Source organism: Bubalus bubalis, chromosome 7, assembly GCF_019923935.1.
Source record: "Bubalus bubalis isolate 160015118507 breed Murrah chromosome 7, NDDB_SH_1, whole genome shotgun sequence".
NCBI lineage: Eukaryota > Metazoa > Chordata > Mammalia > Artiodactyla > Bovidae > Bubalus > Bubalus bubalis.
Genome location: NC_059163.1, coordinates 106012271 through 106025520, shown reverse-complemented (window position 1 = coordinate 106025520; position 13250 = coordinate 106012271). Strand labels below are relative to the sequence as shown.

General features: G+C 37.4%; 1 protein-coding gene across 1 annotated transcript in view; it reads left to right on the top strand.

Moving 5' to 3' along the window:
- The window catches only part of GRID2 (glutamate ionotropic receptor delta type subunit 2), a 1609032-nt gene that overhangs the window by 1458188 nt on the left and 137594 nt on the right, over positions 1 to 13250 (top strand). Inside the window, exon 14 of the mRNA XM_025290706.3 lies at positions 2944 to 3110. Within this exon, the coding sequence (XP_025146491.1) occupies positions 2944 to 3110 (167 nt within the window). The remainder of the gene's footprint in view (positions 1 to 2943; positions 3111 to 13250) is intronic.

Below are 13250 nucleotides of genomic sequence, written 5' to 3'. Positions count from 1 at the left end.
ACGCGAGTTCAGTCCCTGGGTCTGGAAGGTCTCCTGGAGGAGGAAATGGAAACCCAATCCAGTATTCGTTCCTGGAAAATCCCACTGACAGAGGAGCCAGGTGGATTACAGTCCACAGGATCTCAAAGAACAGGCACGACTGAGCACACACACACACACACACACATACACACACACAACTGAGTTAAATATATTAAATATTTGCTTACATTTTCTTCCCCTATATTTATGTTTGAATGTCCCATTCTTTTTCCAATATAAGATTTTTCTAGTTTTGTGGATTTTTAAAATTTTGGTTTTTTGTTCATTTTAATTAATGTATTGCACTATAGGAATTTATTTTGTATATAATGTGACTGCAGTCATGAAATTAAAAGATGCTGCTTGGAAGAAAAGCTATGACAAAACTAGACAGCGTATTAAAAAGCAGAGACATCACTTTGTCGACAAAGGCATCACGTTGTATACAGGACATCACTTTGTATAGTCAAAGCTGTGGTTTTTCCAGTAGTCATCTTCAGGTGTGAGAGTTGGACCATAAAGAAAGCTGAGCACCAAAGAACTGATGCTTTCAAATTGTGGTGCTGAAGAAGACTCTTGAGAGTTCCTTTGACTGCAAGAAGATCAAACCAGTCAATCCTAAAGGAAATCAACTCTGAATATTCATTGGAAAGACTAATGCTGAAGCTGAAGCTCCAATACTTTGGCTACCTGATGCGAAGAGCTGACTCATCGCAAAAGACCCTGACAGTGGGAAAGATGGAAGGCAGGAGGAGAAGAGGATCACAGAAGACGAGATGTTTGTATGGCATCATTGATTAAATGGACATGAGTCTGAGCAAACTCCAGGAGATAGTGAAAGACAGGGAAGCCTGGCATGCTGCAATTCATGGGGTCACAAAGAGTCGGACTTGACTGGGTTACTGAATAACAACTTGTACTCTCTAGGATTTTCTACACATATGGTCACATGATCTGCAAATAGAAATAATTACACTTCTTCCTTTCAAATGTATACAAATTTGAGCATTTTTCTTTGTCTAATTACTCTGGCTAGAACTTCCAGTACTATATTGAATAGAAGTGGTGAAAATGGACGTCCTTACCTTTTATCTTCACAGATGCTGGAGCAGAGTCCACAGGGAAATAGGGCTGCTTTTAGGACTGCAGCCAGGACCATAGTGGGCCAGCTGGCCACTGGAGTACATGCCTCTTTCATCCTATATCAGCCTTAGACTCTGCCTGAGTTTTTCAGCAGAAAACGGGGTCCCAAGCCTCCCACAAAGGCACTTTTGTTTATGGATGGCTGCTACATTGATATTTTTCTAGGGATATGAAGGCCCTGGTGGCTCAGATGAAAAGAATCCTACAATGCAGGAGACCCGGGTTCTATCCCTAGGCTGGGAAAATCCCCTCGAGAAGGGAATGGCTACCCACTCCAGTATTCTTACCTGGAAAATTCCATGAACAGAGAAGCCTGGCAGGCTACAGTCCTTGGTGTTCCAAAGAGTTGGGCACAACAGAGCATCTAACACACTTGAAGCAGGGGGAACCTCATATTCACCCATTTTGCTAACATCATTCCCTCTACCTATACTTATATATTTTTTTCTTTTTCCCTAATCATATTTACCAAAATATTGCTTTCCCCTCAAATAAATAAATAAGCAAACAAGCAAATAAACACACTGAATATTTGATTTAATTATTAGTTCCATCTATTTTATGAATTTAGTTTTATGTTATATATAATAATTTTCTAAATTAACTTTATTAACATCTATTTTTATTTTTGTTAAATTTGTAACTTATGAGTGATTACTAATAGAAAAAAGGGATAATCATTGAAAGATATTATAAATAACCCAGAAGAAATCATGTTCCCTATATGGTGATAGAGAAGGTTGTATAATTATTTTTTTTCCCTCATTGCAGCACCTACCAAGTTTGACTACAAGATTACCATAGGTCATACTTGACAACAGATTAAACTTAGAAGGACATAGGACAAGAAATCTTGCCAGCCAGGCAGTGTTAGTTATTTTTCTTCAATATGAGTTGTACTTACAGAATTCATTTAGAGTACAGGTCACAGACAAGAAGATAATACCCATGTTGGGTGGTACAAAAGCCTACTTGGCTTAGAAGCCTAATAATCCAAAGGAACCAATATCTCTTATAACAACTCCAAAAACAAGCACAATTTCCAGGGTCCTGAAAGACACAAGGCCAGCTGTATAAGAATTACTGCACTCAAAGAAGCTCAAAGACATGGCTTCCCTCCCTGCATTTACTGCTCTCCCAGTTCAGATACATTTACTACTCAGGGGTCATTCTACTATAAGTGGGGTGCCTGGAAACATAGTTAACATTCCAGCTTCATTGCATTTCTAACAGAACAGAGCTATAAATTAACCAAAAGCCAAATTCTCATTCAGAATAGGTGTTTAGTTTGAAATATAGGCCCTATTATTGTTTACACTGTTAATTGTATGGCAATGTAACATTTTTTTTTAATTTTATTTTATTTTTAAACTTTACATAATTGTATTAGTTTTGCCAAATATCAAAATGAATCCGCCACAGGTATACATGTGTTCCCCATCCTGAACCCTCCTCCCTCCTCCCTCCCCATTCCATCCCTCTGGGTTGTCCCAGTGCACCAGCCCCAAGCATCCAGTATCGTGCATCGAACCTGGACTGGCAACTCGTTTCATACATGATATTTTACATGTTTCAATGCCATTCTCCCAAATCTTCCCACCCTCTCCCTCTCCCACAGAGTCCATAAGACTGTTCTATACATCAGTGACTCTTTTGCTGTCTCGTACACAGGGTTATTGTTACCATCTTTCTAAATTCCATATATATGCGTTATCCTGTCTATATGACCGAATTCCAACCTTAAACCTTTTTCCTCTCGTGTTCTTCATATCTGCACAGGTGAAATATGGAAATTACGCTTTTGTGTGGGATGCAGCTGTATTGGAATATGTGGCGATCAATGACCCAGATTGTTCCTTTTATACCATTGGGAATACTGTTGCTGACCGAGGATATGGAATTGCATTACAGCATGGCAGTCCTTACCGGGATGTTTTTTCACAAAGGTAAGATTTGTGTGCAGTTCAAATAAGAAGAGAGAAAATACAGAAAAAGAAAATTTACTTGGTTACTCCATTTAGTTTATTACATTTTGTTTTCTTTATTTGGAAAACCACAATAAACAACAACATAAAAGGGAAGTTATGAATGGTTCTACAATAAAACATTCATTTCCTAAAGCATGTACTAAAGTATTATTTTTCCCATTAAAAGGGAAAAGTTATTGCTGCATATAACTAATTATTCTCAAAAAGTTGATACAGAAAATAAAATAAAAATGTAATTGAGTTTAGTCTCTGAATTTTTAGGGACTAAAAATGTTATAAAGTAAGCAAAATTAATTCATTTCTAAAAACTGCAAAGCATAAAATAAACTTCAGGACCAAGTTAAAATTCTGAAGCACATACTGATAGGGATGTTTCCATCTCAGTTTTGCAAAGGGAAAATGTGGGAATTTTAGTCTTGTCATTTGGTGTCAAAGTACACATGAAACTTTGTCATGGAAATTTAGGAGATAATTTATTAAGAAGTTATATTCATCCTGAAATCAGAATTTTCTGTGTTATTTAAGAAAGAAGATTTTGAAATGTATATTTTGGATTAACAGTGTAGATAAGAGTGTTGAGCCTGAAAGGTATTTTTAAAATCACTGCATTTTATTCTATCTACTACCAAACAAGCTTGAACCTAAAAGAATGTAATATCTTTCAGGTAGAAGTATGTTCCACTTGACACTGATAGTTCGTTTGGTTTATTACTAGATATTCTTTAGGTAAAAGCCAGACAAAAGAGAGCAGTACTGGGTAGTAGTCTAGGTAGTACTAAGGCCCCAAATTTGAGTGATATTCCCCCAAATTTCAAGATAACAAAAATCCAGGTATTTTGTGTTTAACAGAACAAGTCAGTAGTTCAAATATTTGTTGTGATTCTTCTGTTAGCTACTAGAAACCTAGATATCGCTCCTTATCAGCAAATGAGGATCATGTTAAATCAGCTCTCAGGTCCTACATTTGTCACCTTTTCTGTGTAGCAAACAGCCCAAAGTACCAATGACTTGAAAAAAAGCTATTTCTCATTCATGGAACATAAGGACTGTGATTTGCCTGAATTCTGCTGTGAGTTGTGGGTCAACTGCAGGTCCCTGTACAGCTTCTTGTCCCAGGGACCAGGTCAGAGAAGCAGTCCTGTCTGGGATAAGTTGTTTTCATTTCAAAGAGAACTTGTGAAAGAGGCCAGCAGAACCCTGGCGCCTCCTGCGCTTCTTGCATGGGTGTGGCATACATCACCTCTGCTCACAGACCACTAACTAAAAAGAGTTTCATGGCCAAGCTCTGAATCAGTGGGGTATGAAAATATCAGATCAGATCAGATCAGTCGCTCAGTCGTGTCCGACCCTTTGCGACCCCATGAATCACAGCACACCAGGCCTCCCTGTCCATCACCAACTCCCGGAGTTCACTCAGATTCACGTCCATTGAGTCAGTGATGCCATCCAGCCATCTCATCCTCTGTCGTCCCCTTCTCCTCTTGCCCCCAATCCCTCCCAGCATCAGAGTCTTTTCCAATGAGTCAACTCTTCACATGAGGTGGCCAAAGTACTGGAGTTTCAGCTTTAGCATCATTCCTTCCAAAGAAATCCCAGGGCTGATCTCCTTTAGAATGAACTGGTTGGATCTCCTTGCAGTCCAAGGGACTCTCAAGAGTCTTCTCCAACACCACAGTTCAAAAGCATCAATTCTTCGGCGCTCAGCTTTCTTCACAGTCCAACTCTCACATCCATACATGACCACAGGAAAAACCATAGCCTTGACTAGACGGACCTTTGTTGGCAAAGTAATGTCTCTGCTTTTGAATATGCTATCTAGGTTGGTCATAACTTTCCTTCCAAGGAGTAAGCGTCTTTTAATTTCATGGCTGCAGTCACCATCTGCAATGATTTTGGAGTCCAGAAAAATTAAGTTTGACACTGTTTCCCCATCTATTTGCCATGAAGTGATGGGACCAGATGCCATGATCTTCGTTTTCTGAATGTTGAGCTTTAAGCCAACTTTTTCACTCTCCTCTTTCACTGTCATCAAGAGGCTTTTGAGTTCCTCTTCACTTTCTGCCATAAGGGTGGTGTCATCTGTATATCTGAGGTTATTGATATTTCTCCCGGCAATCTTGATTCCAGCTTGTGTTTCTTCCAGTCCAGCGTTTCTCATGATGTACTCTGCATATAAGTTAAATAAACAGAGTGACAATATACAGCCTTGACATACTCCCTTTCCTGTTTGGAACCAGTCTGTTGTTCCATGTCCAGTTCTAACTGTTGCTTCCTGACCTGCATACAGATTTCTCAAGAGGCAGGTCAGGTAGTCTGGTATTCCCATCTCTTTCAGAATTTTCCACAGTTTACTGTGATCCACACAGTCAAAGGCTTTGGCATGGTCAATAAAGCAGAAATAGATGTTTTTCTGGAACTCTCTTGCTTTTTTGATGATCCAGCGGATGTTGGCAATTTGATCTGTGGTTCCTCTGCCTCTTCTAAAACCAGCTTGAACATCAGGAAGTTCACCGTCCACATATTGCTGAAGCCTGGCTTGGAGAATACCCTACATAAAGGGAAGAGGGAAGTAAATAACTCTGAACAATAATATAACTTACTAATGGTCCTTTCTGGGGACAATTTTAAGTGTAAGATAACCAAAATATACATAAATTGGCAAGTAACATATTAAGGTATAAATGAAGTTTATCAATTAAAGTGTATTTATGATGAGTATATACTAAGGGAATCTACTTGAAAATCACTTGTGGTCTCAGTTCAGTTCAGTCGCTCAGTCGTGTCTGACTCTTTGCGACCCCATGGACTGCAAGCATGTCAGGCTGCCCTGTCCATCACCAACTCCCAGAGCTTGCTCAAACTCACGTCCATCAAGTCAGTGATGCCATCCAACTATCTCATCCTCTGTCATCCCTTTCTCCTCCAGCCTTCAATCTTTCCCAGCATCAGGGTCTTTTCCAATGAGTCCGTTCTCATCAGGTGGCCAAAGTATTAGAGTTTCAGCATCAGCATCAGTCCTTCCAATGAATATTCAGGACTCTTTTCCTTTAGGATGGACTGGTTGGATCTCATTGCAGTCTAAAGGACTCTCAAGAGTCTTCTGCAACACCACAGTTCAAAAGGATCAATTCTTCGTCGCTCAGCTTTCTTTATGGTCCAACTCTCACATCCATAGGTGACTACTGGAAAAACCATAGCTTTGACTAGACAGACCTTTCTTGGCAAAGTGATGTCTCTGCTTTTTAATATGCTGTCTAGGTTTGTCATAACTTTACTTCCAAGGAGCAAGCATGTTAATTTCATGGCTGTAGTCACCATCTACAGTGATTTTGTAGCCCAAGAAGATAAAGTCTGTCACTGTTTCCATTGTTTCCCCATCTATTTGCCATGAAATGATGGGACCGGATGCCATGATTTTCATTTTCTAGCTGGAGATAAAAGACCTTTGCACTTGAAACAATGAACAATACAGACATTTCTATAAATATGTACTGATGTTTATTAGTATTGCCTATTTATACTGGGTTAAATTGTGCAGTTGAGATATTGAAAAAATTGAATTCCATACAGAATAAAGAGTTAATCCAAGGAAATATAAATGAAAGGTCTTCAAAGGATGTGAACCTTGGACTTGACCTTGAAATAATAGTAGAGGATAATTAGGCTGAAGGAAAAAAGTGAATTCTTGGAGAAACAATGAAAACAAAAGAATAGAAGTGGGAGAGATCAGAATATATTGGGTAACAATAAAGACATCAAGTTAATCCGAAAGAAAATTTGAAGTTTGAAATTCATATTGTAGGCTACAGGCAGCTACAAGAACCTATTGTTCAATCTGGAGCCCGGGGTAAAATGGTGATGATGATATTTAAGGGAAAGTTAATCTAGTTTTGATGTGAAGGATGGATTTCAGCAAAGACTAAAACAAACCAGGATGCATAAGGTAATGAAGGCTGATCTAGAATGGGGCCAAGGGAAATGAGGAGGAAGGACCAAGTAGAAGAGATGCTTCTGATCAAAGAGGCACACCATTATTTCTAATAAATATAGAAGAGAGAATGGAAAGCAAAATGGAATGAAGGGGATGCCAGGGTTTTATGGTATAAGCCCAGCAGAAAAGTTTAAGGGATGCTAAACATAAACCAGGTTTTCAAGAAAAAGATTGTTTATTCACTAGCTGCAGTTAATTGGCCTTTTCTTCACTACAGATATTTTTTGTTTCTATATTTGATTTCTAGGTCTTTTATGCAAAACGAAAAATGAAGCCAATAAAATCACTACACAAACATAATAGCAATTAAAGAAATATTTAATCAATCACACCAAGTGTTCCATTTCTTACTATCCCTGTGGCACTTTACCTTATGGAGATTTTAATTCTGAGTCAATATCTTTCAGTGATCTACTGGAAAACAATATTAAGCATTGAGCATTATTTTTCCTTTGTTTGATTTGCATTATGGATGCTGACAGTTTAAATTGTCCTTTTCTGTGGAGCTCCTTAATAATGACACTCTGCATCCTGGTTACCTGGACATCTGGAAGAAAAGAGAGCCAGGAAAGAAACATAACCTGGCTGCCTCTCTCTGTACACACATGCCATGTTAAGCTGCCACCCAAACTCTCCCCTGGAACCCAGAAAACATCTGCATTCATTCCCTTTCACTCTAGCCATTAGGGAAAAGAGAACTCTTTTTTATTAACTGATTTAAAAGTTATAAAGACCATCACACTTAGTAATTGTGTTATACTTTACAAATTACTATAAATAGTTTTAATACAGCAACTTATCCTGGACCACTGATTACACTGCATCACTGATTGCTCATGTGACTATAGTCAATGAAATAATAATATTCACAGTGATTTTTAATAAGTAAATACTAATTAGTTCTCAGGTGACTATGCTCCTGAACCACAGACATAAGATATAAAGTACTTTAATATGTAATAAATATGAATATCTTAAATAAATATTATATAGTGGTTTAGTAACTATATTTATAGTCTGCTATCTGACCAATATCTTATATGCTTATACAACTTCAGACCAATCACATGAATGTTGTGTATTTGTTTATTACATACTTACATATTAGTGCACAGCTGTTAGTCTACAAGTACATACACTGAGTGAATGAGCCTGAAGTTGGCAAGCATCATCTTAGGCACCAGCGTCATGGGTTGTAATGACATGCTCACTTGTACAGTTGCATGTGAGTAGACGTGCAGAGGACCAGTAAGTGCTACAATAGATGACTGTAGATTTGGATAGAAGAGTTTTGTTTCCTGTTGTTCAGTCGCTAACTCATGTCTGACTCTTTGCAACCCCATGGACTGCAGCACACCAGGCTTCCCTGTCCTTCACAATCTCCCGGAGTTTACTTAAACTCATGTCCATTGAGTCGGTGATGCTATCCAACCATCTCATCTTTATAGCTCTCTTCTCCTGCCTTCAATCTTTCCCAGCATCAAGGTCTTTTTCGACAAGTTGCCTCTTCACATGAAGTGGCTTCAGCTCCAGTACTTTGGAGTACAAATACTAGGTAACTTGGAAGCAGAGTACTAGTGTGGCCAGTAATTTTTGTAATGATTTCTCTGAAACTATTTGTGCATCAAATGTTTTGTGTGGCCTTTGTCTTATAATAGTTCTTAGTGTAAGAAAATCATCAAAAGTTGTTACATTAAAAATATTTAAGAATGGAAGAGAACTGAATTTTTCACTGATATCATTATGCCGTTACTAAAATTAATTCCAGTGTATCTTAGAACCTTAACTAGTCATAAGGCTAAAAAAATAACAAAAAATATTTACTGAGGATTTAGTACAAGTGCACCTCTGTTTTCAAGCCTTAGGGTGTGTCAAGGAGTCCCTTTTTGCCTATTGGCTACTAATCCTTAACTTTGGGAATAGAACCACCTAGTGGCACAAAAACAAGGACATTTCAAACTACATCGAGAATGATTGTGTTGAATTCATGGGTAGTGGCAAAGATGCATAAACAATATCTCAGCCACATCACAGAGTTTCAGAATTTTTAGAAATAGAATGAGCAGTAGTTCCCTTTTCACCAGGGTTGTAACTAATCCAAAGGGGTACATGATTTGCTCAGAATCACAAAAAAAATCAATAAAACTGGAAATTGTTTGATTTTTTTTTTTACTTCTGTGTTTGGTTTTCTGGTGATTTATGCACCCTGTCTTCCCTTATCTTTCTGTTAAAAACTTATAAAAATAATATAAAACATACTGTATAATGCTTACTGGGTATAAGACCCTGGTTCTTACATGTAGCAGTCTTTGAGGTAAGTACTATTATTATCCTCATTTTATAAACACAGAAACGGAGATCACAAATCCATTGGGTATTAGAACTGAGATTTAAATCCAGACAGTCTGGCTACCAAAATTGACATACAGTTTTAACAAGCTGTCGTTTTTTGTTTGTTGTTTTCTTCTGTGATCCAGTATCTCTTTATTGAGCACAGATTAGATTTACAGGACAGGTTTTCCGTATCACATACTCTAATTTGTCAGACTAAAAGCCATGTTTTAAATAAACGCTGAGAGATTGCTCTCTTATTCCTCTCTTCCTCTCTCCCTTAGGGCCACAGAATAGATAAATCATAATCTTTGATTTATAATATATTTTCATTATTTGTCTATAATTGACTATTTTTGTTTCATTTTGAGCTCCTTGGATATAGGCTTTTTCCTAGTGCCTATCTCATGCCTACATAGAGTAAGCATTCATTAAATATTTGAGGAATTAATAAAAGACCTATCTAACTTTATGCTCAAAGATCATCCTATTTACTTGTAATCAAATATATTGAATACCTATCCTTTGTGCTCACTTGATATTTAAAAAGTCTTCTATCCTCTCATCAAAATAATTTTCTTTTTATCTTGATTTGTCCAATTTTTTATATAATGAGTAATAAAAGTTGAAAAGAAAACAAATAGCACAGCTCCACCTTTCTTTCTACTTCCTACTGTAAGAAATTTTATGCGTCCATTCCCAAAAGAAAGGTAGAAAATATTCCTTTAACTAAAAAGCATAGATCTGCAATCCTTTTATTTTCCAACTTTCTAAGCCCTTTGTTCCCTTTCCAGAAAGAGAAAAAAGCAACCTCCATTGATTGCCTATTAGCAGCTCCAGAATCAGTCACCAACTGGCTTAAAGCTCTCTACTCAGTTGGCTGGAAGGATATAACCAGAAGCCAAAGAGACAACTGTTTTCCCTTTTGACATGCAAAATATATACAGCCCTTCTGCTCTGAGAGCAGCGGTGATATTCTCAAGATACTTCTGTTGGTCAGTCATTTAGTCATGTCCGACTCTTGGCGACCCACGGACTGCAGCACACCGGGCTTCCCTGTCATTCACTATCTCCCAGTTTGCTCAAATTCATGTCCATTGAGTCTATGATGCCATTCAACCAGCTCATCCCCTTCTCTTCCTGCTCTCAATCTTTCCCAGAGTCAGGGTCTTTTCCAATGAGTCAGCTCCTCACATCAGGTGGCCAAAGTATTAGTGCTTCAGCATCAGTCCTTCCAATGATTATTCAGGATTGATCTCCTTGCTGTCCAAGGGACTCAAGAGTCTTCTCCAGCACCACAGTTCAAAAGCATCAATTCTTCAGCACTCAACCTGCTTTGTGGTCCAACTCTCACATTCATACAAGACTACCAGAAAAACCATAGCTTTGACTATATAGACATTTGTTGGCGAAGTGATATCTCTGCTTTTTAATGTGCTGTCTACATTTGTCATAGCTTTTCTTCCAAGGAGCAAGCATCTTTTAAATTCATGGCTGCAGTCACTGTCCACAGTGATTTTAGAACCCAAGAAAATAAAACCTATCGCAATTTTTTCACCATCTATTTGTTATGAAGTGATGGGACCAGATGCCATGACCTTCATTTTTTGAATGTTGAGTTTTAAGCTAGCTTTTTCACTCTCCTGTTTCATCTTCATCAAGGGGCTTTTTAGTTCCTCTTTACGTTCTGCCATTAGGGTGGTATCATCCATATAACTGAGATTATCGATATTTCTCCCAGCCAACTTGATTCCAGTTTGTGCTTCATCCAGCCCAGATTTTGCATGATGTATTCTGCATATAAGTTAAATAATCAGGGTGACAATATACAACCTTGACATACTCCTTTCCCAATTTGGAACCAGTCCATTGTTCCATGTCCAGTTCTAACTGTTGCTTCTTGACCTGCATGCAGGTTTTTCAGGAGGCAGGTAATGTGGTCTGGTATTCCCATCTCTTTATGAATTTTCCATAGTTTGTTGAGATCCACACAGTCAAAGACCTTAAGGTAGTCAATGAAAGAGAAGTAGATGTTTTTCTAGAATTCCTTTATTTTTTCTATGAGGTATTATTTTTTTAATTATATATACAGTTGACCCTTGAACAACATGAGTTTGAACTGCACAGGCCCACATATATGTGGATTTTCTTGTTATCCAATAAACACTATAGTACCACACAGTTCAATGTTGATTGAATCCAGGGATTCAGAATGGCAGACATGGAGGAACCTCAGATAAGAAGGAACCTAGGATATATCAAATTTGTATATAAATTTGATACTATGAGGAAGGTCAGTGCTTCTAACCTCTACTTTGTTCAAGGATCAACTGTATACACCGACACTTAAATATACACACAAACACATACACACTGTGAAAACCAGCTGGTTTCATCACATGCACATTTTCTGTTCTAGATCAAGAAAAAGATAGTTTAGATGTGCTATCTATATAAAATAAGAAAAGAAGATGTTTCAGAAGTTGCAAAACCAGGGGGATGTCAAAGGTTCACATTCAAGGGGAGATAGTAGAAGAAAATAATAATATATGTTTATACATACATTTTTGTTTAAGATAACATACATTTTAACATTTAAATGAAGGAAACTATTTTCTTTTCTCATATAACATGCATATATTAAACAAAGAATAGCCTCTAGAAACCATTGAAAGGAATGTAAATAGAAATGTAGAAACTACTGTTCCTAGCTCAAAGCACCTCCCCCACTTTAAAACATTTGTTTTAAATTTAGAATGCTGAATTTAGGGAACATCAACAAAAGAGAAAAAAATTAGGTAGTTTTTTTGTCATCTTTTCTGTTTTGTGAATCCTGTTGGAGCTATTTTTATGACTAATATCCTGTGGGCTTTACCAATCACTTTGCTGTTTCTAATGGAGAACCTAAGTCATTTACATTTCTTTTAGTATTTGGTCAAAATAAATTTGAGTATAAGTGCAGTTGATATTTCCAGTTTGTGAATGTTTCAAAAACATTGATCATATGTGCACTATATGATTTGCAATCAGTTTTATTAATCTCATAAAGCAGGAGCAAAATTTTAAGAAAATGATAAGACTTTGCACTTAAGAAGTATGTAGTATTCTCACTGATGAATACAAACCCGGCGATCAGACAGTGCAGTCCCATGGAGAAGATTCTGAAGTGTTGCATGATTCTGATTTCCTTGTACTTACATCACACTGCATTTGGGGAACACTTCAGCCAAGGTATAAGAGAGTGCCATTTATAAACAAGCATCTTTATTAGACTTTTCTGAGAAAAGTACTGAGGTATAGAGAAGATAAATGACTACTGCAAGGCACAGAGCAGTATTTCAGTTGGATAATGAGCCCACAACATTGGACCAAGCTGCTTTGCAAGAAGCAAGTTGAATTAGCCTTTTTAAAAAATAAGATTTGTGCCGTTTTTGGATCTCAGTAAGTATTGCTTCATTCAAAAGGCAGTTGTTTTGCAAAGAGCACAGTTATTATAGTGGTATAAATTTGATGAGAAAGAAGGCTGGGTTTTTAACAAAACATTACAGAACTTAAAACGATAAATGTGTATTGCACTTCAAAGGACACATTCATGCACACACGTGGACACACGTACATACACACATACTCATCCCCTCCAGAGTCAATTATAAGCCTCTCTCAAAAGCACTCTTATTCCATTATACTTACACCACAGTTTTTCTATTCAAACGACCCCATTTTACTCATCAGACTTAGCCTCAAGACATTTTTTACTGTTTTCAAAATTCATTCTC